This window comes from Callionymus lyra, chromosome 3, assembly GCF_982586985.1.
Source record: "Callionymus lyra chromosome 3, fCalLyr1.hap1.1, whole genome shotgun sequence".
Classification (NCBI taxonomy): Eukaryota; Metazoa; Chordata; class Actinopteri; order Syngnathiformes; family Callionymidae; genus Callionymus; species Callionymus lyra.
Genome location: NC_141820.1, coordinates 31,078,698 through 31,102,392, shown reverse-complemented (window position 1 = coordinate 31,102,392; position 23,695 = coordinate 31,078,698). Strand labels below are relative to the sequence as shown.

Sequence of the window (23,695 nt, the reverse complement as noted above, 5' to 3'; positions counted from 1 at the left end):
TGGGCTAGAGTTCTGTCAACTGTAAGAACGAAACCTTTAACTAAGTAATGACATAAAGTCAGTCAAATGCAATTTTGAACACAAAGTAAATACTTGATGGGTGTAAATGGAATGGCAACTGTTAAAAAGTGGTTTAAGTTTCATTCTACATGAAAATCTGCACGACATTAGTTTGGTTTCCATGGCTGATTTGAAATAGTTTAACATGTATTGACACCCAATACAAATGTTTATATATCCAGCTATTGGCTTCCAAAAAATGACTTAAGTGGGTCAATAACAGTTATTTTAAGGTACCTTAAGAGTGATGGTACTCCATGTTTTAAGTGTCAACGACAAAGTGAATTTGCTGGATACGCGAATGAAACTGTGGTGACGGTGACCTGGGATGACTCGCATGGGTGTTCCGGGTTCTTAGATTTTAACCTCCGCTGTGGCTTCCACAAGTCTGCAGCACTGTGACTGAACTCCAGCTGACATGTTTGCACATGGTCCGCTTGAGACATGTCATGGCTGGGAAGGAGCAGTGCGGTCTGATTTGAGTAACTGTAATAAATACAAACCACTGTAGATGTATATCTATTTTTTTTTTTTTCATTATAACCACAATGTTAAGCAAATATTTGTAATTTGTTCCACTATTTATAACCCTGTTGTCTATAGTATATGAAGAAGTTGAAGAAAGAAGCTGACTTGACATAACGCCATGAAAAATCGTATACATTTAGTTTATTTTTTTTATCTGTAACTGCTTTGCAAACTTGTCATATTGAAATCTTGGCAAAGGACGGACACCCGCTGACCTGTGTTCTACAGTTGACCTGGGCAAAAGGGATCGTCTTGTTTAAACTCTGATCTGCTCTAGCCTCAAAACATCTTTGGAGAATCCTAACCAAAAAAAATAAACCCCATTTACCCGTTTGCAAGCCTGTACTTGACTTTGTTTTGACTGCACGTAAAAGGGTTACAACTGAGTGTTTTATAAGATCCTAAAACTACATGATTCTCTAAAAATAATGGGTCATGAATGACCAAATCTAGCATTTTAGGACATTGAAAAGCTGCTTTATTTGTCCATCCAAGTAAAACATGCTTGTTATTTAGTATGTTTTAAATCTAACATGCATGAGATCTCTCTTCTGTGTGGTGATGTTACTTATCAGTGTTCCTCCTCCTCCCAGAAATCGACAGAATCCAAAAGGGCGACTCTAACAAGGGGGCTGAAACGTATCTGGATCTGTTTACAACAAAGAACATCAAACTGAAGGAACGTGTGCTCATCCCTGTTAAGCAGTATCCGAAGGTGAGTCGTCGTTGCAGGTTTATTTTGGTCTTCTCTTTGACTCGCTGCCACAGGCTCCCCTGAGAATACAGAAGTAAAATTAGGAGGCATCTAAGAAAACTCCTCTGAAAGCATTTCTTAATATTATGATAAGCTTTCTATTGATTTGTAGTTGAACTCGATCCGTCGCTCCGAGGGCTCAAAAATGTGTGCATATTCCTCTACTTTTCGGTTTAAAGTATGTGTAACCTGCATGTTTATTTATCATTTATTCACTGGTAGTGATTTGACTTTGTAAATTGTCTCAAAGCCTCCGTCTACCTTGAAAGCTGATCGTAATTTCCTGCTCATGTTTTAATATAGAAAGATAAGCGAAAATCCTGTGAGTAAATTTGCTTTAGTTAATTTCTCCAAATTAAATTAACCAGACCTATTTGACAAAATACTTGAAGCTCCGCAGACATGCAGCCACAATCCTTCACACGTATTGTCTTGCAATAAATGGATTCTGTCAAAATTAAGTTAAAAATGGATTCCCTTGATATCTGGTTTATTAGTGTCATAATCTAAATGGAGCAGATGTTTGAAGTCTAGACTGAACCACTAATACAATCTGATCGTTTAAAGATGACGTGAGCGCTTCTTGTTAGTCGTACATCGTAACCCAAATGCAAATGTATATTTCTCGTTCAAAAAAAAAGTGCATTTAGGAAAACGAGTGAGCTACAAAAATGGAGAATAAACTACAAATGCATCACCAAGGTCCAGTATCTGTCTTGATTCCGGCTGTTATCAGGACAACTTTTGACTCGTTAAATAAAGCTGCATCATCTCTGAAGGGACCAAACAAGCAAACAAACGCAGCGCTGCATCATAGTCACCGTTGAGCAATACATCAATGAAACTCTGATGTAACTTGTTTGAAGATGCAAGCAAAGTGTCAGAGAAGATTTATGGAATGATGACGCCTTAAGAGATGGAACGATATTATTTACTTCAGTCTAGTTGCTTTTCTACTTTGAAGTCTTTTATTTAATGTTAGAGAGTCAACGTTAGTTTGGTTTAAAGCCCTTTTAACCTACTTTTACTGGAATAGAAAAAAACATACTTGATGCTTTTGCACTGCTTAATAATGGAGCAAATGTTTCTGTCAGAGAAAAAAACTTATTTTGATCATTGAATTTCCTACGCTTTTCTACCAAAATAAGTCATATTTAGGATATTAAAACTATTATTGATTAAAAATTGAATGATGATTTCAAAATATACAATAATGCCTCTTTAAACATTGTCACAAACTAATTCTCATTTTTATAATTTCATAACCTCCTAAAATTCAAAATAAACGTGACGGAAATTCTGAACTTGAGAAGTTGTTTTAGTCGGTCACTTCTCGGGAGCTGCTTCCTGTTCAGCAAGTCTCGTCTGCAGCCTCAACACCGAGCGAGAGACATTAAATGGGGAATGAGTGTCTACTTAATATGCAGCGAGAAAGAGAGGAATAAGACTTGCCAGTTAAGTCAGTGAAATCCAATTTTGAGCTTTGGTTCATGCCCATATCTTCAAACGTATTTCAGTGCTTTACATTTGATGCAAACTAGTGCAGCTGCTATATTTGCTCTTCAGTATAAATAGCTCTCCTCATACGCCACAGTAGTAATATCCCCTCAAAGACTGGCACAATAGGTACTGACAAATATGTGTCTCTTAATTTGCTGCTGCCTCATTGAACAGTCGAGTTAAGTTAGGTTGATGTACTTTGTGTAACAACTCATTTCCTTCTAACTACTTGGATCGACCTATAATGGAAAGATGGATGGATAGACTGCATGTCTTAAGATCAGTGTTTAAAATTCAGTTTCAAAAGTAGCATATAATGACCATTTTCTGTTGATTTCATTTCATAACGGCAATTTGGAATGTTTCTTTTAATTTTCTGCATAAATTGTATAATGTTAGTTGTTTTAGTTCAACTATACGCCATGCACGGACCACATCTCCTTTGTTGCGATAGGTCCGCGGGAGAGTCCTGCTACTACTGCAATTATTTTACTCTGGTTCTTGCTTGTTTATTACATGTAATAAGATGAGTTTCTTTGCACTTCTGCCTTAAAACTAATCAGGGGTGGAAAATGTTTTGCTTCAAAATGTTCTTTTAAAATTCCAAGAAAATAAATGGTAATTGAAGAAATTATCGTAAACCTTTCTTTTAATAAGAAAAGGGACCTTGCTGTGTTTTTTTTAATGTACATTTCTATTTTAAAATGCGCTTCGTAACATGGTGAGACTAAACAAGACAGTTATTGACATCTACTCAATTGTCTTGTTTGTTATTATTTTAATTGTTATGTTGACTGAGCCATGACCAATATTGAAATGTGACAAAATATAAAATGCAGATCATTTTTTATATATATATATATATATATATATATATACACACATTTAAAAAAAAAATGGCATCATTATTCAAACATAGACCAGTTAATTTCTTTGATTTTTATAGCAAAATTTAAATCTAAAATACATCTATATTTAATTATTTGTAAAAAAAAATAAAATAATAACAACTCAGTTTTGTTTACTGATGAGATCACAGGTCAGGTAATCCATTATGTATTCAAACTCTATGATCATAAATGACATGATTTCAAAACATTATTTTTCAATCGTGAATGAAAACGCTTCATCTGCTTCAATCCACAGTTCAATTTTGTTGGCAAGATTCTGGGACCTCAAGGCAACACGATTAAACGTCTTCAGGAAGAGACTGGAGCAAAGATCTCGGTTCTTGGCAAAGGATCTATGAGGGACAAAGCCAAGGTAAAAAAAAAAGATGTTGCAACTGATATGCAAGTCTCTAGAACAAGTGAGTTTCCATCATGATTGATATCGTGAAGCTCCACTAACCCTACATGCTCCTCAGAGACTCATTTAGAGTACAATGTTATCACACTTTAATGTTTTTCTGATTTCATCATTGACATCAATCCACCCTTTCTTCAGGAGGAGGGTCTGAGACATGGAGGAGAGCCCAAGTACGCTCATCTGTCCATGGAACTGCACGTCTTCATCGAGGTGTTCGCCCCCGTACCAGACGCCTACATGCGTATGGCTCATGCTATGGAGGAGGTCAAGAAGTTCCTCTTTCCTGTAAGTTTTTAGTTCTTTGTTTTTCATTCCTCAGCTGGGCCCAAAGCGTGTCGTTGTCAGGAAATTGAAATGTGTTTAATAGCTTGTTAAAATGTTGTTAATTAAGTCCGGCAAGATCTGTCAGGACTGAGAGGAAATTAAATGCGGACTTTATTAGTAATTCACTGAATAATCTCGTGTGTTGGTCATGAATTTAGTTTTACCATCTGATCTACATTATTACCCATTTGTTGCTAGGGGATCTTACGGTTGCTATGGAAAACTGAAATATGCTTTCACATCTCAAGTGACGCGTCTTAGAATATTTTGATTTAAAATGGCTGAGACACAAGGAAATTGTGCTCTTGGGCAAATGACCAGGGTCAATCCTTTCACTGTCTGGTAGACTTTTAAACACTGTTTACAATTTGACTGTGATTTTAAAAAAGTTTTAGTCAATGTGTTAGACATGACATGGTGTGAAATAAAACATTATTCAATGATTGGAACCTGCTATGGAAAGCGAATATGAAAGCGATATTGATGCAGCAAAACGATGTGATTGTATTTTTGTTAAAAAACAAATAATATAATAAATATGATAAAAACAAACTTAACTATGTTGACTGAATTGTTTCGAAATATACGTCACATTTCCCCAATGTGTGAAGAATAAACGCATCAATTATCATTATCATATAACATGTTTTTTTTATTAAAGTCATCGTTTTGGAATCATCTGGAAACATTTGAGGAAATGGAGGAGGGGGTGACGCATCAGTATTGTTTCACAGCCACACCGCAGTTCTATTAGCTATTCTTTTTGTCAAAAAATGTGTGAATGCACTTCATCAACACTAGTATTGACACTTAATAGATATAATCCTTGTGTTCAAAGACCATATCACTCAATGACGGATAATGCAATGAAAGAAGTTTATTACTTTCATAAAGGTGTTAGTTGAGTGATTTGTGTATTATTTCTCAAATTGTCTTCAATATTTATCCATAAACGCACCTTTTGAAATTTAGAAAAAAAATCCGTTCTTGTGTTTGAGCGTTTATAGAGAAGTCTGACCAAATAAGCCAGTGGAGGCAAGTCGTTAAGCTGAATCATTGTAAATGAAACTAGGAGACGCGTTCAATTGTCTTCATACCAAAATACCTTTCTTTATCAAATCTGAGAGCCGTTTGTTTCCTCGTCTGGCTAAGAAGGAAAACGAGAGGGACGGGTCCCAAAGTAGCACTGTACTTTCGGCAGCTCTTTAATTGGATTTCACACTTATCTGTTTTTTCTCATTAACTTTTCTGCTTCCCCACGTGTAGGATATGATGGACGACATCTGCCAGGAGCAGTTCATGGAGATGGGCTACCTAAATGGAGGCCAGGATCCGGGAGTTCGAGGGGGTTTTAGAGGCAGAGGAGGACCCCCTCCAGGGTTACACAGGTACACCGTTGAATACATTTACAAACGCATGGTTTTATTGAAACCACTGGGTTGAATTCATTGATTGAAAGTTGAGAGGGTTTTCATCATTTTTACATTGAGTTTTTTTATTTTATTTTGTAATGAGACTTGAGCCTCAAGATGTTTAAGTAGTGATTTTTCTCGGCAGTAGCACGGCAAAATATGCATTTGAGAGGAGTTGATAACGATGCAACAAATATGGAATAGAAACGTTTTTAGTTTTAAAGCCAAACTAGAATATATCATTGTTGACCCAATGTTCCTTTACCATCTATTTTTCATGTGGTGCGATTATAGGAGAATTGATCAAACAATACAAGCAACAAAATAAGAATACGTTTTCAGGGATTTGACTAATTTGAGACACAGCGGATCACAAGAAAACCTAAGAAAAGTCCACATGTACAGGTGTACATTTTGCTGGTGACAACGATATCAAGAATTAAAACATTTGTTGGCTGAAAATTTCTTGAAGTCACTTTTTAAAGTCAGAGAGTAGGTATCGTCCATTCAAAACATCACATTTGATCGTATTTTCGCACCCTATGACATAAAAACACAGTGTAAAATTTATATCAGGGCGACCTGTGTTTAATAAAAACGAATCTAGTTTTAACAAAAAATGATCGACTCTGGAAACGTATTCCAAAGTAAATCTGTGACTTGAACTTGCTTCTGATTTCAGGGGAAGAGGCATGCCGCCCCGCGGTGCTGCTCCAAGAGGAGGCGTGACTCGAGGCGGTCCGGTACGGGGTGCTTTGGCGGGTCGTGGAGGACCACCCACACCTCCTACCAGGGGAGGAGCTGCGGCCCGAGCAAGACCACCGAATGCTGGCCCGCCTCAGAGAATGGGTCCACCTCATCAGCACAACGCCAATGATGGCTACGATGAATATGTAAGTCAATTTACATTAGATTTACACAAGTTAAAGAACCAGTATATAAGCTACATTGTGCTTCTTATTCTTGTTGAACAAGTCATTTACAATATTTTAATAAAGGCTGGTGTCTGCTTTAATAAGAGTCTGGTGTTGTGGGGACATCTTGACATCCGTGACTCGAGAAGAAACCCGTTCTTGACATGTCACTTAGAATCTCTCCTCCCATCTCCAGGGCTGCGATGAGAGCTACAATGAGACCAGCTACGATTCTTACAACAGCTACTACAATCAGCCGCAGGGGTGAGTGAATCAGCCGCCTTCATTTTTGCTCCCAGCCTGCTCTGCTCGCATCCCAACTGTAGCCAGTTGTCTCTAATGTGAATTGCTTTTGACAACATTTTTTTTCATTATTTTTTCTACAAACTTGACACAGTTTTGTTTTGTATCCAGAACTCGATTTGTTTTTTCAAAGATTTAAAGCATGTTTGTTACTTATAATTGACTCCTAGAGAGCAAGAATACTACGAATACGGACACGGAGACAACACAGAGTCATATGAATCGTATGGTGAGTTTAAACCATTTAAACCAACATCCATTCTAAGCATGCATCAGTTCAATTACAGCGACATCATGACCACACCCACTTTGCTACCATTTATCATAAATTAAAGTAATGGTTTAACTTGCGATTCAAGAAAATGGGCTTGGGTCAAGTTCAGTTTTAGAATTTAAAAAAGACACATCAGGTAGAACTTAAAATATCTAAAGATGGATCCAGTGAGGTTTTTTTTTCTCCTCTTTTTTCATTACAATAGCTAATTAAAAGGTTTTCTGTGCGAAAGAAAATATGCATGGAAAATAATGTGACCAGACAGAATCTCAATCCCAACAAGTTTTGTATCCATTTCAAAGATACAAAATGATCCATGGTAACAAGGTCATTGGTTTATTTTTCCATCATCAAGTCATCGTCATTTAAATATCTGAATGACCCATTGACTTGCCTCCAATTTTTTTTTCTTATCATACTTGCACATAGAATGAACAGCAGGAGGCCGTCAACAATGAGTCTTGTTCTACTCGTGGTTTCTGCCTTCTAAAAGGTGTTTTTTCCTTGCCAACATCACAATGTGCTTTACTCATTATTGAGTGGCTGGGATCTGTTCTCCTATAGTATAGTATAGAGTAAGCCTCTTTGGTCTAACTTAAACTGTAAAGTGTCTTGAGATAACTTTGTTATGATAAGACGCTTTAAATAAAAGTGAATTGAATTGAACAGCTCCAATACTTCAAGACTCTCCACTTACATCAAGACCAGTCACCTGCAGATTGACCTACTTTTTTTTGCTGCAAGAGACCAAACTGTGCTCATAAAACAACATGACCACTTGATGGACAACTATTTGTGTGCTACAGGCAATGTAGAATTTGATTTAAATGCACCATAAATATGGCTCATTGCTCTTTAAAGAGATGGTCCGATCTACTGTTTGTTTTTTACTCATTTATGTCAGTTAGTATGTTTATTTGCTTGTCCTTTCTTGTTCTGTTGGGGAAAGTCTGGTCATTTTCCAAAGTAAAACTCCTTTTAAAAAATCATTTTAATCCGAACAAGAGAAATTAATGCATCATGGACTGGAAGTGGAACCTAATGGTTGGTTGGTTTGATTAATATTTAATCTTCACTGCATCATCGGATCAGAAAGTGCTGAAACGTGTATTTAGGGCAGAAGGTTTTATTCAAAATGGGAAGAGCATACAGCAAGATTTACACAACACTTGTACACACAACACTTGTAAAGAATTGTGCAGTCGTTCCGCCTCCGTGCGTATGTCTGCCTCAAAAGAAAAGCGGTCGCAGCTTTGCACATAATACCAGAGATGGATAGAGAAGTCTGACTGAATAAACCAATCGATGCAAGACGTTTAGCTGACTCTTTGTAAATGTATCATGTAGGTTGAGATTTTACAAGAAGATAGTATTCATGGCATTTCTTCTTTTGTGGCATAAATGTCTGGTTTTTATATATATATATATATATATATATATATATATTATAGCCATCAAATAAAGTAGTGACTGTAGTTTGAATCCAGAATACAGAGATGGCAGCTGTTATACCTGTTACAGAGCTGCCAAGTCTCATGCTTTGAGTGTGACAGTCACGCAATTTGACCCATTCTCACGCCACACTTGACTTTTCTCACACTTAATTTACTCATTGACTGCTATATATAGAGAAACAACCAATCACTGAAGCCACCAATCAATATGAGCCAATCAGACGCAAGATGAGGCGGGTCTATCTGACAGTTCAGCATCTCTACTCACGCAGATGGAAACGGAGTGGCGAGTCATCATAACTAAACAACAACATCCTGCTGTTTTTATGATAACATTTTTTAGGGTTTCTCCACTAATGAGCCGCACTTTGATTTAATAAGTTATCGCTAAACTGTGCGGTAAACGCCGTTCAGAAGAAGGAAATAAACTGGGTTTCAAATGACTCGAATCAATTGTCTGCCTTCATTATCACGGTGGTTCTTTGAAATGTTTTAAATGCATGTCTGTTAATCGTTTTAAACGATCAATAGATATGGTAAAAAAGAGTGAACTACTTAATGATAAAAACAAATTAATAAATGGGTTTTAAATAATTGAAAAACGCAGGCTTTTAATAGGTTTTTAATATTTAAATGATGGATGTCATTGTCAAAGATGATGCTACAAATCAATAACTATCCCAAGTGTAAGTCAATGACTGACATAGATCTATTCTAGAAAATGTATACTCGACCTAAAGATATCATATAGACTTACTGAGAAATGAATAGTTCATATTAATAGTTAATTTCACTCTTGTCATTCGCTGAAACTTGGCAGCCCTGCCGTTATTGCACAGCCTTAGTTCACCAACTCGATTTCACCTTTGAGAACAAATTCTTTTTTTTTTGCACCATAGACTGATTTAATGTCAACATTATTTTTACGGACTAACCTTCGGATAAAAAAGAGCAAAAATGAAATGGCATGTCCCGCGAAACGAATGTAAAGGGCATTAAAAATAAATCTCACTTTATCGCTGAATCAGCTGGAGCTCTGAGCTGGTTTCTCTCTTTCTAATAGTATTTTTTTTTTTAGGTAAACTTGACTGAGACTATGATCTTAATGTATGAAGGGTCACAAGCTAATGTATTTTCTGAAAGAACCCTGTCTTTATTTCAAAATAAAACGTCTTGATGAAAAAAATATGCAAAAATTGTTAATTATAAATCTAAATATGGCACCAGATCCTCTTCTGTCCTTCTTACTTTATCTTCCTTCATTTTTATATTTTGAAGCATGAAGGTCATATAAGATGTAGTTGTTTATTTGAATGTATATACTGTATTTTTTTTTTTTTCTTTTCAGGTCAAGATGATTGGAATGGGACCCAGCGAACCACTCCAGGAAAAGCTGCTCCCGTATCAAGAGGAGCCAAGACAACTTACAGGGAACATCCGTACCGACAGTACTAAAGCCCACACACCACCACTAAAGTGTCACCCTGACTCTTCCCGCCTGTCCAGACATGGCAGCTGTCGCTTTAAGCAGCCCGACAAAAGTAATTGTCTGTTTTGTCTGTGTTTTCTTTCCCATATTGGAATTGGACACTTAAAACCAGAACTGTTTTTTGAATTTGACCTCCGACCCCCTCATCCATTCGTCATTCACCCAACCATTCAACCAACTGCAGGCTTGTAAATGGGTAAAGGGGGAAAAAACTGGTATCCTTGTTTCAGTTTTTGTTTATTTTGCTGTATTTTTCTGACCCTCTTTATGACCCTCTGGCTTTTTTTGCATTGTTAATTTTTTTTGTTTTTTCTACTGTTTGGAGACTTACTTCTTGTAGTTGTCTATTAAACTATTGTCAATAGAATTCCTTTAAATTGAACACAAAGACTATGTCGAGGGTTAGTTGCAGACTCCCATTTAGGCTACATTTCAAAATTCTGATAATAAAGCCGTGTAAAAGCAACTTTAAACTTGAAATAGAATCAAAAATCTAAAAAGTGAAGCTTAAAGAATCCATGGAATAAAGTGCAATTCCTACTTGACTGGTTTAAATAGTTCTAAAACCTTTAGCGAGTTTTGAAATATAGCCCCAATAGACACTGTTGAGATGGACTGTCCTCATATCCTCAATTGGATTTGCATTGGGAAATAATTTTCTTTGGCCTCATTGTGGCATTAACCTGCTAAAAGTTTTCACATTTTCTGATTTAAGTGCATGCAAAAAAAGTATGTAAAGAAGGATTGGGACAAAAATCTCCACATGGGTCTTCTCTTTCTGTAGAGAAGGGATCCTGCAGCTCAATCCCAACTCTTGTATATATTTTAAAATATAACTGTACTTATTCTGCCACTATTATCTGTACCCTCTCCATTAAAATGCTACATGTGTAAGCTTGCCTAAATAGGTACTAAATCTGTCTAAAAGATGTTTTACTGCAGTTTGTCATTAAAGCTTAGTTTGTTTTATATGAAACCTAACTTGCTTTATTTCTTTCTTGTTAAATATGAAATGGCCTTTTTGTAGACACGGGTTAAATGTCAGTGTTTTTTTTCCTTTTTGTTTCGTATCCAAAACCGCCTTTTTAAATCTAAATGAATGTATTGACGACTTTAACCGTACCAAATGATGTCTTGGTTGATTATCAAAGGAGCACAACTTATTCTTTCTCTCTCTTTCTATACTTTTTAAAAAGGACCCAGAGGTAAGACCTCTAAAATAACCTGGATAGCTTCCTAGTGTGTATAGAGTTCTAATGCATTGAATGCCTGGGTATGTATAAGACTTTTTCAATCCTCTTACCTGTGGTCGTAATCGTTAGTAGAACTGCTGCAAATTAACCGAACTTCAAACCACCATTCAGGTCTAGGTTCATTGTCATGATTGACGCTGGCGCAATGGCGATTTAATACACAGTAATGGCAGAGCAATGGAGAGGATGGTTATAACCTAGAGAGCTCCACTGTAAAGGTAAACTAATCATAAATGTTTAATTTGTGTTTATTTGACTTAAACTTGCTGGTAATACCGTAAAAATATTTACGTAAAACCATTATTACTGTCATGGCAAGGAAAACTGAGTCAAAAGTAAGACGAAGCGTAATTAGTTGAATTATGTTCCAAAAATAACTTTTCTGTGTGTAGTTAAAATATAATAGTGTTAATGCAACTCTTGCTAAAAATGAATAAATCACCTTCAATATCTTTTGTAACCGTTTGAGCTGCTGTTACATTTCTTATTTTGCAATATTTGTGAACTGTAATCTTTTTATTAAAAAAAAGGTTTTGCCTGTAGAAGAAATCCAAAAAAGGACAGCTTGAGTTGCATGAGCATATCTTTTTCCTGTAGACATTGCATGAATTCTGACTCGGTTTCTCTCAGAATTTCAGACGCGGTATTGATTTTGTTTTTGTCCTTCCTCCAGGTATAGCTGTTGGTCACTGCGTTCCCAGGAACTGATGGCGGGTGTGGGCCTTAACGTCTCCCAGGTTAGTTCGCCACTCTTCATTTTCCCCTCGATGACTTTAGACACGAGTTCTGCTTCTCATGGAGGAAAAAAAAAAGTTTTGTGTTCGTGATGCACATCTATTATCTGACTTCCTGAAAAGGGTCCGGTGTTGAAATGATCACACGTGGTTGTTTAATTTGCTGGATTACATTGTGTTTACACTTTAACCGTCATCTTTAGGGCCAAGATCTACATTGTAACGCTGACTTGTCTATACTAGTGAGACCTAAATGTATTTTCAAGCATCAATAATCCGGTCAGTTTTCTACCATCAGAGCCTGTTTATCTAAAATTTAAACAAACTTGTGCCTAGTTGAAGGGGAAGAAGAGAAGACGCACAAAGGAAAAGGGAAACATTTCCTATGAATAAGTCTTGTAAACTATATAGGTTAGCTGTTTATAAAGCCTCTGAGAAATTATAGCACAACAATTTGCAAAGAAGAAAAAGTTAATATTTGAAAAATGATTTCCAATATTGTCTTTGTTGGGACTTTTAATTTTGCCCCAATATTCCCCTTCAGCTCTTTGACAATGCAGAGATCAGCATAAAATGTATGAACAGCTAAAGGCTGTGTTCACACTGCAGTTTTGATGCAGCATGTTTGACCTGTTGTTCTGCTTCACTCGGCAAATGGTAAGCAATCACGCGGAAACTAGGCAGAAGCGGGTATTGTTTTGGGACCATATTAAAGGAAGCACAGCTATAACATAAACACGGTCAATTTAAGAAGTAAATGGGTATAGGAAGTTATCTAGCTAGAAATAAAAGCTTAAAATGGCTGGCCACACAAGTTACTTGGTTGACCAGATTTGACAGTTATGGTTTCGATATATGAAATTGATGGGAAGAAAGTAGTTTAAGTAGTTTGTCCGTAAATGAAAGCTCCTCAGTGAAACCCCCCCCCTGTTAAATTCAGAAGCATTTCAGTTCTTATCATTTGAAATGATCATTTCGAAAATGAATCGACACTCGGTACCCTTGAAGCAGATGCTGCTAGTTTTCACCAATTATGTCCAATCCATGTTGTTATTTCCAGCAGCGATCCCACCACCAGGCACAGTCTGTCCCTCGAAGGGATTATTATGCTCTCGAGTCATCATTCTGTGATGAATGTGTCACCAGAAGGCGGGCCCGGTTCTTGTTAATACTCTAAACAATCCCGTTTCCCCCGCTCTGGTCGTTCCTTGTCGTGTTCTTCTGCTGCAAGGTTGGCTTGCTAAAGTATATTAATGATGGTGGCTGTTTCTGACTCCTGTGGTGTGAGTTGGTGTGTCTCAGGAGTAGCTTTCTCTTTGTCAGGCGAAGAACTTTGGTGCACGGTTTTGAAGGAGGAAGTCGCTAATGGGAAACCATTGCTTTAAGACTTGCTGTCACAAAAGGGAGTTTGCAACTTCCCGAAATAGAATCGTCAAGGGAAGCACTGCCACGGGCGTATTTAAGGAGTGCTTGGAGGGCACGCAAAGTTGGAGTCACACAACTTTAGTGGACAAATCAAGATATTTGCATCATGAAGCTGACTCGATGGTTAACCTTGACCCATGACATTACAATTTGTGGAATACCACAAACACATTTGTTTTCGGGCCACCGGGTCTCCTCGACCCAGCGAATATTTATATAACGCAGGGGTTAGTAATGGCATTATATTTAAATTAAAGTTTATTTAAAGTGTCCTATTATAACAAAGTTATCTCAAGACACTTAACTAGTGATGATCTAATGAAGTCCAATAGATTTATTTCCACTATTTCCCTTTGTTTTTGAAAACTGTTCTAATGAAAAATCATCATTTTTAAACTGATGGCGCCACCTACTGACCTCTATACAACATGACACTGCTTCATGAAGCTTCATTAGACCACACTGTACGGTTTAAGAAAGACCATATTGGAGAAAAGAAAAACGAGTGAAGGACAGTGACTCAACAATGAAAAACCTCCTTTTAGAAGGAAGAAACCTGGAGCAGAACTAAACTCGGTGTTGATGGCCTCCTGGTGCAAATGGGTGGATGGATGGAGAAAAGAGTGAGGGAGGATACAGTGAGAGTATAGAGTGTGCAGCAGAGTCCATGGAAGGTGCTATTTCATGATATTTTTATTTAATTTTTGACCTTCAAATTAGGCATTTCCTATTGAAATATGGTGGGAGGGAGTAATCCAAGGATACCAACGTAAGAGTATGATTTTTAGTCTAATTTGTGGGCCAAAGAAATGTAGAAAAATAATGAGTGGCTCATATAATAGCCTTGGATTAATGCAATTATTTTACTGTAAAAGGCATCAATAATAAAACAATAATATAAAAATGTTAACTCTTTCAAAACGGTGCATGCTTTTTATTTCTTCCTAGTTGACTTTCATTCCTGTGACTTGCTATAAATCATCTCATGTTGACAAGTGATGACATCAACATACATTTTGGTTGACGTTAAACTGAATATGCTTCTTCAGGTCTTGTTGGTCAAAATCTCAGGAGGCCCCTGGGTTTGAGTTTGACCAATGTCTAATAATGATGTTGGAGATAAAAAGGATTAGACTGAAGTTCCTGAGGAGCTATTTAGAGTTGTGCTTTAAATACTCAAACCATAAATATAAACCAAAAGTATAGTTTTTCCTCATTTTTCAAAAACCAAGTCTGCACCTCAAGGGAGGAGCTCCTGCTTGTTTTTCAACAAAAGGTCTAAATTAATTAATGATGCGTTCAATTAAAAAAAAAAAAAGAAGTTGATCCTTAACTGTGGATTTTCAAGGTAAAGTTTATGGTTAATTCTGCAATATGTTAGAAATGCAGAGGGTTGAAATGACTGTACTCAAATGTCATTTCCATTTCTTGTTACAAAGGATGCTTTCATGCTGGAGAGTTTCATTGCACTCGTGCACAAGCTCTACCAGATATTCCCCCGTCAGACATTATTCAATTGATTCTTTGTTAGCCGACGGGTCAAAGGTCATCTCTTTCAGTCCATTAGATAACTTAATCAAGCTGCAGTCAGCTATCATGAACGAACGGCAACACACTAAAACCCATTCCTCCCGCGTGGATCTAAGACTGGGTCACCGAGAAGGAGGGTCCGCATCAGAAATCTTCCCTTTCATCCAGCAGAGGGTTCACTGAGAGGTAGATGAAGATCTGTCAATTCAATGTGTTTCGGCCTTCGACTGACGAGTTAGAAAACAGCCATTCGTTTACCTATTAGTCGACAACCCGGTGCCTATGAGATGAAAGGGCCTCATGAAAGAAAACGGAAAGAAAAACCTCAGTCAGTCGGCTTATTCCGTTTTCAAACATCAGGATACATCCATCTCCAGCATCAAGGTAGATACAGGTCACTGCCAACGACGTCTTGAGTCCCCGGGAGAGTGAAGCTTCCAAGACTTTATTTAATGCTGCTATCTTCTGAGAAATCTTCTGATTTGCATTTCGCATCATTCCAATAGTCGCACTGTCTTGCCTTTTATCGCTGTTACACTTGGTGGCTTTTAGTAAAATTACCTGCAAAGCTTTTCCAAGTGTCAACCACAGTTCCACCCAAGACTGCCTCAGTTTCTCATCAGTTACAAGGCTTCCCCGAAAAGAAAAAAAAGATCGTCAATACATTTTTTTCAGTGTAATGCAGTATATCTAAAGTCTTTTTTTAAATTTTGCACCATGGAGCGCTTAAGTGTAGTTATTATTTTGAAGGACCAACATCCTAATAAAAACTGCAGAATATCCAAAGGCACAACCAGCAAAAGGGTTAATGAAGTGCATGAAAAATACAACCCAGGTTCAGCAGGACCCATGGGCTGGTTTAGGTCCAGTATGAAGATTTCGTTTCACTAATTTAGAGTTGATTTCTAGGGAAAAACTTAGGGAGGTCTCGGAAATTTGTGGAAGGCGAGTACGGATTTTAATATCATATGATATATGTTATGTTTTTTAACAACCTGGCTGTTTGCGACCATTCTAGAGTAGCTTGTAGCTAGCTAGTGAGCAGGAAATGGACACGTTTATGCAGACCAGGCCGAGAAAACATTGTCATGTAAATAAAATACAAAAATACAAGGCAGCATAATTAAAGTATGAATGTACATAAACATGGCCACATTTGCCTAAAATGCTTATTGAAAAGTGAATAAAAATCCGAAAATACACTCTTAAAGTTTCTTCATATATTTTGAAGTATACTTTAATTTGTCTGAGAAAGTAAAGTCGACAAAAAGATCCTCAAAAGCAAGACCTCCATGCTGAGCTCTAAAGAAATTCAACAAATGAAAAGGAAAGTAAGATCTATCAGTCTGGAAAAAGTTATGAAGTAACTTCTAAAGCTTTGGGACTCCATTGAACCACGGAGCGAACCATTATCCATTATAAGGTGGAACAGGTCGCAGATCGCTTTCGTCCAGTAAAGGCCAATTAAAAAGGTCAAGCCGATATGTGCTACATAGACAAATGTAATCTTTTTTGGTGTCATTTTTTTGATGATGGGTTGATGAAGCTTCATGAAGCAGTGTCGTATTATTTAGAGGTCAGTAGGTGGTGCCATCATTCAAAAAGTTATGTAATGTTTCATTAAACTGTTTTTCAAAACAAAGGAAAATAGTGCAGTGACCGCCATCTAGTGGACTCTGAAAATAATGACACTGCTTCATGAAGCTTCATCAGACCATCTTTACTTCTGTCATCTTTCGGAAAATGACGCTAGCACCCTTCATGCAAGCATGTTAGGGGGACGTTAAAGTATTTTTGAACAAAATTGCATGGCTTTTTAATTTAAACTATTTACTGCGCCTTTGTTTCTGTCTAAAAATCCCTGTGCAACGCAGGGTACTTTCGCTTGTATACATACAAACGTGGCATGTGGGCGTTACAATATGTAACAATCACTCCCAGTTGTTAATCCCTAAGAGGCTTATGGACTGTAATTACAATCGCATTAGTGGCTCAAGACTGTTCTCTCATTTTATGTTTTCCTCATCAGTTTATTCAAATAATAATACGATTTAATGAATTATTCACGACTCTGGAAATGTTAACTTGTCTACAGCTGGTACAGAAAGGCAGTCGGTGCTGCAGGAGGAAAGGAAGGTAGTCGGCGGAGCCATATGGTTGGTGTTCAAAGGCGCTGGTTTTGAGCCTTTGAAATGCACGGTTGGTTTAGCTCAGCATTTGGACACATGCAAGTGAGTGCATGCAAGCGGTAAATTGTAATCCCTTGCAGTGATCATCCGCCATCTTGTTTTGCTAGTAGATGAGCTAGTTTGTGCTGAATATGATTATAAAGTATTTGTTGTCCACGAATATAATCTTATCAGGCTGGATTTGTCCCTCAGGCCTCAGTTTTACACGTGCAATAATGGATGTTGCTGACTCAATACTCATTTCAATGTTTAACGCCAATTTCTGTCATATATTTTAGATTGTATGGGTCGACTTTGCTTTTGTAGTCATTTAGAAATGTTCCACTATTGATGTTGGCAGCAAATTAGGTTTGTGTATTAAAAATCCAACGGTCTCTAAATGAACTTGTCAGACCGCAACGTTGCTTCAGCTTTTGTGCCCCGAATATCTCAATGTGTTCTTTACGGTTTTCTCATGTGAAATATTTTGGTTTGAATTCACCTCTGGGGGAAAACGCGTCAAATTTATTCCAAAATAAAGTGAAACCCAGACTGCCAAGATATTCTAGCAGTCTAGAAAATATTGTAAGTCATAACTTGTGACTTCTAAATCTCCCTTTTGTTTTCAAACTGCTGACTCGTCTCTTTTTTTAAAAAGCGTTTCTTTTTTTCCCCTTCTGTATCCCCCTGCAGCGATGCTCAGATTCAGCTCAGCATAAAGTTGGTCGGATGAAGCCCTCAGCTGTCAGCGGCGGCTGAAGCCCAGTTCTGTTCCTGGAGGGCCCAGTGCCAACTGACCCACAACAGGCAGCTTGATGTTGCTGTTGGGGGAGGATCCGGCTCTGACTGGAACAGGGTGAAGACCACAGCTGGTCCTCTCAGACGCGCCAGTCGCCTTAACAACCAGACCAATGAAGGGTTTCATCTCTTCCTCCATTAATTGTTTTGTTTTTCACCTGCTTGAATAAAGTGCACTTTTTCATATGAAGACAGAATCTGTGAAGATGGTGCGTTGTTGTTGTTTTCTTTGGGTGATAAAGGATATTTTTTTTACTATGAAATGCATCTTAAATATACGACTAGATGTTTACTAAAGCAACACAGCGCCACTTGTTGACCTGATCATGCGACTTGCGTCATTGTATAATAGGGATGAAAATAAAAACTGCATTTATTAATCCATGTCATCTTATTCATGTTTTCTAAAATAAACCGTTTTTAATATATATATTTGTCTCTTGCCTTTACTGAGCACATCATGTATCTCACAGCATTACATTGACTTCACTGTGAAGAAATACCTTTTCAGCTCTTGTGATGCTTTCAGTGGGAACCCGAAAAATGAATGTTAAAACGGTTCACAAGCTCAAATCTTCTTCAGTTTAAGCCTTGAACAAAGGTTTATGATTTGTAACCAGCCAGTTCAAAATGGCAGTAAAAAATTTGTGATATTTTTTTCAGTACTCTTGAGGTGACTAGAATGTTTTAAGTTTATTGCTAGAAATAAAGGTATGAAGGAGATTTTAAACATAAGAGTAAAATGCCATTTTATCCGTTAAAGTGATATTTTACCCGAAATTGAAATTTCACTCATTTTCAACTCGCCTACTGGCGAAATATCGTGAGCGTTCCTAGTCTACTGTCTATGTAGCATGTTTGCCTTTTAGCTTCTGCTGAAAACCATCTTAAAATGGAGAATCCTTTAATTTTTCCAGAACAATTTCTTAAGGCTTTAATAGAAGACGGACTGTTAGAGAACCACCGAGGTATTTGGATGTTTTTGTAACAGAATACCTTGAAAATAATCCAAACCCTTTTGTGAGTAGAAAACAAGTGAAATTGGAATTTCGGTTGAACTATTACTTTTAAGTTGGTTTTGATAAAGTGAAAACAAATGGGGGCCAAATGTGACATCAAACCAAAAGTTATCTAATAAAAGAACTTCAAAGAAAAAACATTTTTAGTTTCTACCAGTTCAACATAAATTTAAGAAAATCTTCACCCACTGACCGAGGATACACTTTCTCCAGTATATTGTTACAGACTTCACATGGCACGTTTAATTTGTGTTTCAAAGACTCGCCCCCACGGGCCTGACTTGGAACACGCCAAAGTTATTATCTCTATGTCTTAGTTTAGAAAGTGTTACTTCACTTTTTGGATGTTTGTCCTTGAGTTCCCATCAAGCCTGGACCTCATTGGTTGTCCTCTTCCTCCTGCCCTGTCCCAGCCTACTTACATCACTGAATTATTTTCTTGTCCACTGCTTCACGAATACTTCTACTACTACAAAAAATATTTTCAGCTTTCTTTTGATTATTGATCTTCTTAGATAAAGTGCATCGCATTAAAATGCAAATTAAGCACAGCGCGGAATCGTAGTGTTCTATGCTGCCTATCGAAGTAATACTAGAGGCTTGCTTCATGAGGCAGTGTCATGTTGTTCAGAGGTCAGTAGGTGGCGCAATCAGTTTAAAAATGATGTGATGTTTCATTAGAACACTTGTTCAAAACAAAGGTAAATAGTGCCGAGACCGCCATCTAGTGGAATCTGAAAATAATGACGCTGTTTCATGAAGCTTCATCATCACTAGTAAACACAAGCAGGATTAATACATAAAGCGCACCAGATTATAATTTGATTTAATCCCAGAATTTCAAGTGCACAATGTATTCCCAAAAATACGGTATCATTTTCTTTTCAGTATTTGCTGTTTTGAGGATTGATACTAGCGATTGTGCGACACATCTGTAGGTCACACATTTACACTGAAGCTTGGATCCGCCTCGGCATTTATTGTAAAGGTCCATTCCGTTTATTGGAAGAGCCCTAGCAGCTTCCGAGGAGAAACACTTTGGGAAATAAAAACCATCATCGGAGCTGGACGTGCCGGCGAGCCAAAGTGGAACAGATCATATTTCAGTCTGTGTGAGCTCCGATGACTGGAATAATGATTTCTGTCTCCTGTAATCTGATGGAATATAAGCCACGGCGTGGAAAAGCGTTCCTGGTCGCGTCAATCGATGACCTGTCAGGAGGAGAAGAAGGAAAAAATGTGACTTTGCGAGGATCGATAACTAAAAACAGCGGCGGAGAGCTGTGGCTCAGGTGCCGGACTGACGCACGGACAGCTGGATCAGCGCGTCCGGACCTGACAGGTTCACACCGGCTGCGGAACATCACATCCTGCCACTCGCCCAAGACCATCGGACTGAACCAGGATCCAGAGCACCTGCTCTCCTGTCAGAGGAGGCGTCTCCTCCTGTCTGGGTTCAGCTGAGGACGGATGAGTGTCCTGCAGGCTGTGAACGTGGACTCATGGATGTGACCATCTTTTCTGTTTCTAGGTCAGAGCAGCCGCATCAGATGGACTGAGGCTGAGGATCCAGGATCATGGTGGAGCAGAGGTGCTGCATTGAAGGCCTCTCTGTGTGAGGACTCATGAGTGTGAGACTTTAATCTTAACTCATATCATTAATTTATTACTAAATTGGAATGATTTTACTTTTAGGTTTAAAACCTTTGACCATACCAAGATCAAATCCCAATTTGTCCTGGATATTTGAAATTGTTGCATAACTATTATCTTCCTATTTTTACCATTCATTTTCTCATTCCTGTTCCTCCCTATTTTTTCTGTTCTTCCCTATTTCTTCCTCCTGTTCTTCATCCTTTTCTTCTTCTGTTCTTCCCCATCTCTTCTTTCTTTGTTTTTTTATTTTCTCATTCCTGTTCTCCTCCTTTTTGTTTCTGATCCAACTCCTTTTCTAGTATTTGTTCTTCACCCTTTCTTCTTCTTTTTGTTCTCCCCCCCATTTTCTTACCTCTGATCTGCCTCTTTGTCTACCTGTTCATTCTCATCTATTCTTTTTTTAGTTGTTATTAATGTTCTCATTCCTGTTCTTGCTCCTTTTTATCATTTATCTGTTAGTAGGGAAGGATTACCAGCCGTACCCAATTTCTTTTCTTCCTCTTTTCTTTCTTTACGTTTGTCTTCCTCCTGTTCAACCTTCTCTCCATCCTTTCCTTCCTAATCTCTTTGTCTTAGTTTTGTTATTTAATTTACTCATTCCTGTTAATCCTCCTTTTCTGAGCTCACTCCTGTTCTTCCCTCTTTGTTATGGTTCTAACCCATCTTCTTACCCCAGATGATCTCCATTCTTTTCTACCATCTCTTCTTTTGTTGTTTTTCATTTTAAAAATTACCTTCTGCCAAAAGGATTTGAGTTAAACTCTGTTCGCTGTCTGCAAAATAACTCAAAAAGCGGTGAACAGGAGACACCAGTTTTGGTAGTACCAAATGTTCCATTTATTTTAGTGTTCTTGACTTCTATCTTGATTTTAGAAGGTTTTGTCACTTGTGAATTGAACAATGTTACAGAGGCTCTGACAAAAAGGGTTCTGCAATGCTACTAATTATTACGTCAATATTTAAGATCATTAAAAGTTACTGCTTTATATAGAAGACATATTTATGATAAAAGGAGTATGTGAGCAGCTTGGCAGAAGTCTATTCCATCAGCACTTGGTCGCCATGACAACAAAGGTTTTACTAGGACTATATGATGGTGAGTTGTGCTGACAGTAATCAGTTTTCAAGCAAGTTTTTTTTCGAGACCAGGGTCACAAAGAGCTTGAACAATCAAAAGCAATACACAGTTAAAAATACCAACAAATTCAAAAACTTTAAAAACAAGACATAATACAAACGCAGGAGTGCCAGAAAATCAAGGAAATGATGCACAAATAAAATTATCTTAAGATTTTTCTAGGAGGAGTCAGTAGATCGATCAAACAAAAGAGAGAGGACGATCGTTCCAAAGCTTAAGAGCAACTCGAAGGATTTCTCTCCTCTGGTCCTGAACCATGTTCGAGGAACCATTAGTAGATTCTAATCCACAGACCTCAGAGCCCGAGCTGGGGTGTAAGGCCAGAAAGAGACGACTGATTATTAGAGTAAACTTGTCGTGGGGCTGACCTGAATGGATGAGTTGTAGAAGGTAAACTCAAAGGGCAGGGTTTTTGTTGAATCAAAACATGTAAATAGGACCAGTGTCTATATAGCCTATATTAGTAATCTAGTATATAGAGTGTTGCATGATTACACTCCTAGCTACTACAACTCGATAATGGCATATTATTTGGAGATAAATAATGTTTTTAGACCAATTAGGTGAAATTGAATATTTTCCCACGGTACACTACACAGTGGTTGAAAGTCACTGAATTAGACCCCCTTGCTTGTACACATCTGCTGTTCAAAGTACAATATATGATATTAAACTTTACACATTTGACACAGCCACGCAAAATACATCTCACCCCCAGAGATGATAGCAACCAATGATTGCACCTATGATGTCATACAGGTGTAAAAAGCATGAACTAATCCGCCCCATTTGTGAGTAAATAGATGTTGAGGTCCTTTTGTCACAAATCTGATCAATTTAAAGTGTTGGTTGTTTGTAAAGTGCAGGTTAAATAAGAGCCGGATTGATGCAACGGCTCTAAATGGCATCTAGAATTGTAGCCTTTCTCCTACTAAACCATCAATGAAGTTGGATAAATGCTGTATGAAAGGAAGTGTTTGTTCTTCAGCATCGGAGGAGTGACTTTAGAAAATGTCAAACATCTGATGGTCGGTCATTAGAAGTGCCGACACAAACGTCTTCTCCTCAGCTCCCCCGATCTGAAGCCTGACAACACTCAGACCTTTCGCTAATCCCATTGATATTTGGAAAAGTGCGTCACATGTCCAATTCCCACATTTCCTGAGTGGCAAGAGGAAATCAATAGGAGTTGAGCTCTTCAAGAGACGGCCTTTTCTTGGCTGCAATCGACTGCTCTGCCTGGACGGCTCGTGGTCTCGCACCACACCAGACTTGGCTCCGTGATCTCCGCCGTCACACCTGATTAGATTAATGAAGTGCTGTGTGTCCAATTCTGCGAGGGGGGATGAATTTGGAGAGCCATCAGGGGAACGCTCAAAGGAATGCTCAATTAGGAAAGATGACTCAAATAGATCTTTTTCACCTGCATGTCCCAGTTCTCTGGAAAGGTTCCATAACTCTGATCCGCTGCCTCGGATGATGATACAAATGTTAATGTGGAGGAAATTTGATCATCAACCTGAAAGTGCTTACAAACAAATGAACCCCATTTACTCTGGTTACCTGCCTTTATTTAGATATTGTCATTGTAAAATAGTTTTAAAGATGTGATATCAAAATGAATGAATTTTTTTTATATTTGGCACTTTTTGGG

General features: G+C 37.8%; 1 protein-coding gene and 1 long non-coding RNA gene across 3 annotated transcripts in view; both read left to right on the top strand.

The window, feature by feature from the left end:
* Window positions 1-11,296, top strand: part of khdrbs1b (KH domain containing, RNA binding, signal transduction associated 1b) — a 12,059-nt gene extending 763 nt beyond the window's left edge. The window contains exons 2-9 of one of the 2 annotated variants that reach the window (XM_087787532.1): window positions 1,182-1,303; window positions 3,989-4,105; window positions 4,289-4,435; window positions 5,741-5,862; window positions 6,569-6,779; window positions 6,997-7,064; window positions 7,274-7,332; window positions 10,180-11,296. In XM_087787532.1, the coding sequence (XP_087643658.1) occupies window positions 1,182-1,303; window positions 3,989-4,105; window positions 4,289-4,435; window positions 5,741-5,862; window positions 6,569-6,779; window positions 6,997-7,064; window positions 7,274-7,332; window positions 10,180-10,286 (953 nt within the window). In that variant the 3' untranslated portion in view covers window positions 10,287-11,296. The remainder of the gene's footprint in view (window positions 1-1,181; window positions 1,304-3,988; window positions 4,106-4,288; window positions 4,436-5,740; window positions 5,863-6,568; window positions 6,780-6,996; window positions 7,065-7,273; window positions 7,333-10,179) is intronic. The other variant, XM_087787533.1, reaches the window with a different exon arrangement.
* LOC148084459 (uncharacterized) overlaps window positions 1-18,656 on the top strand; it is a 267,620-nt gene extending 248,964 nt beyond the window's left edge. The window contains exons 2-3 of the long non-coding RNA XR_015710767.1: window positions 10,686-12,310; window positions 18,124-18,656. This is a non-coding gene — a long non-coding RNA (uncharacterized LOC148084459). The remainder of the gene's footprint in view (window positions 1-10,685; window positions 12,311-18,123) is intronic.
* The last annotated feature ends 5,039 nt before the right edge of the window (window positions 18,657-23,695 follow it).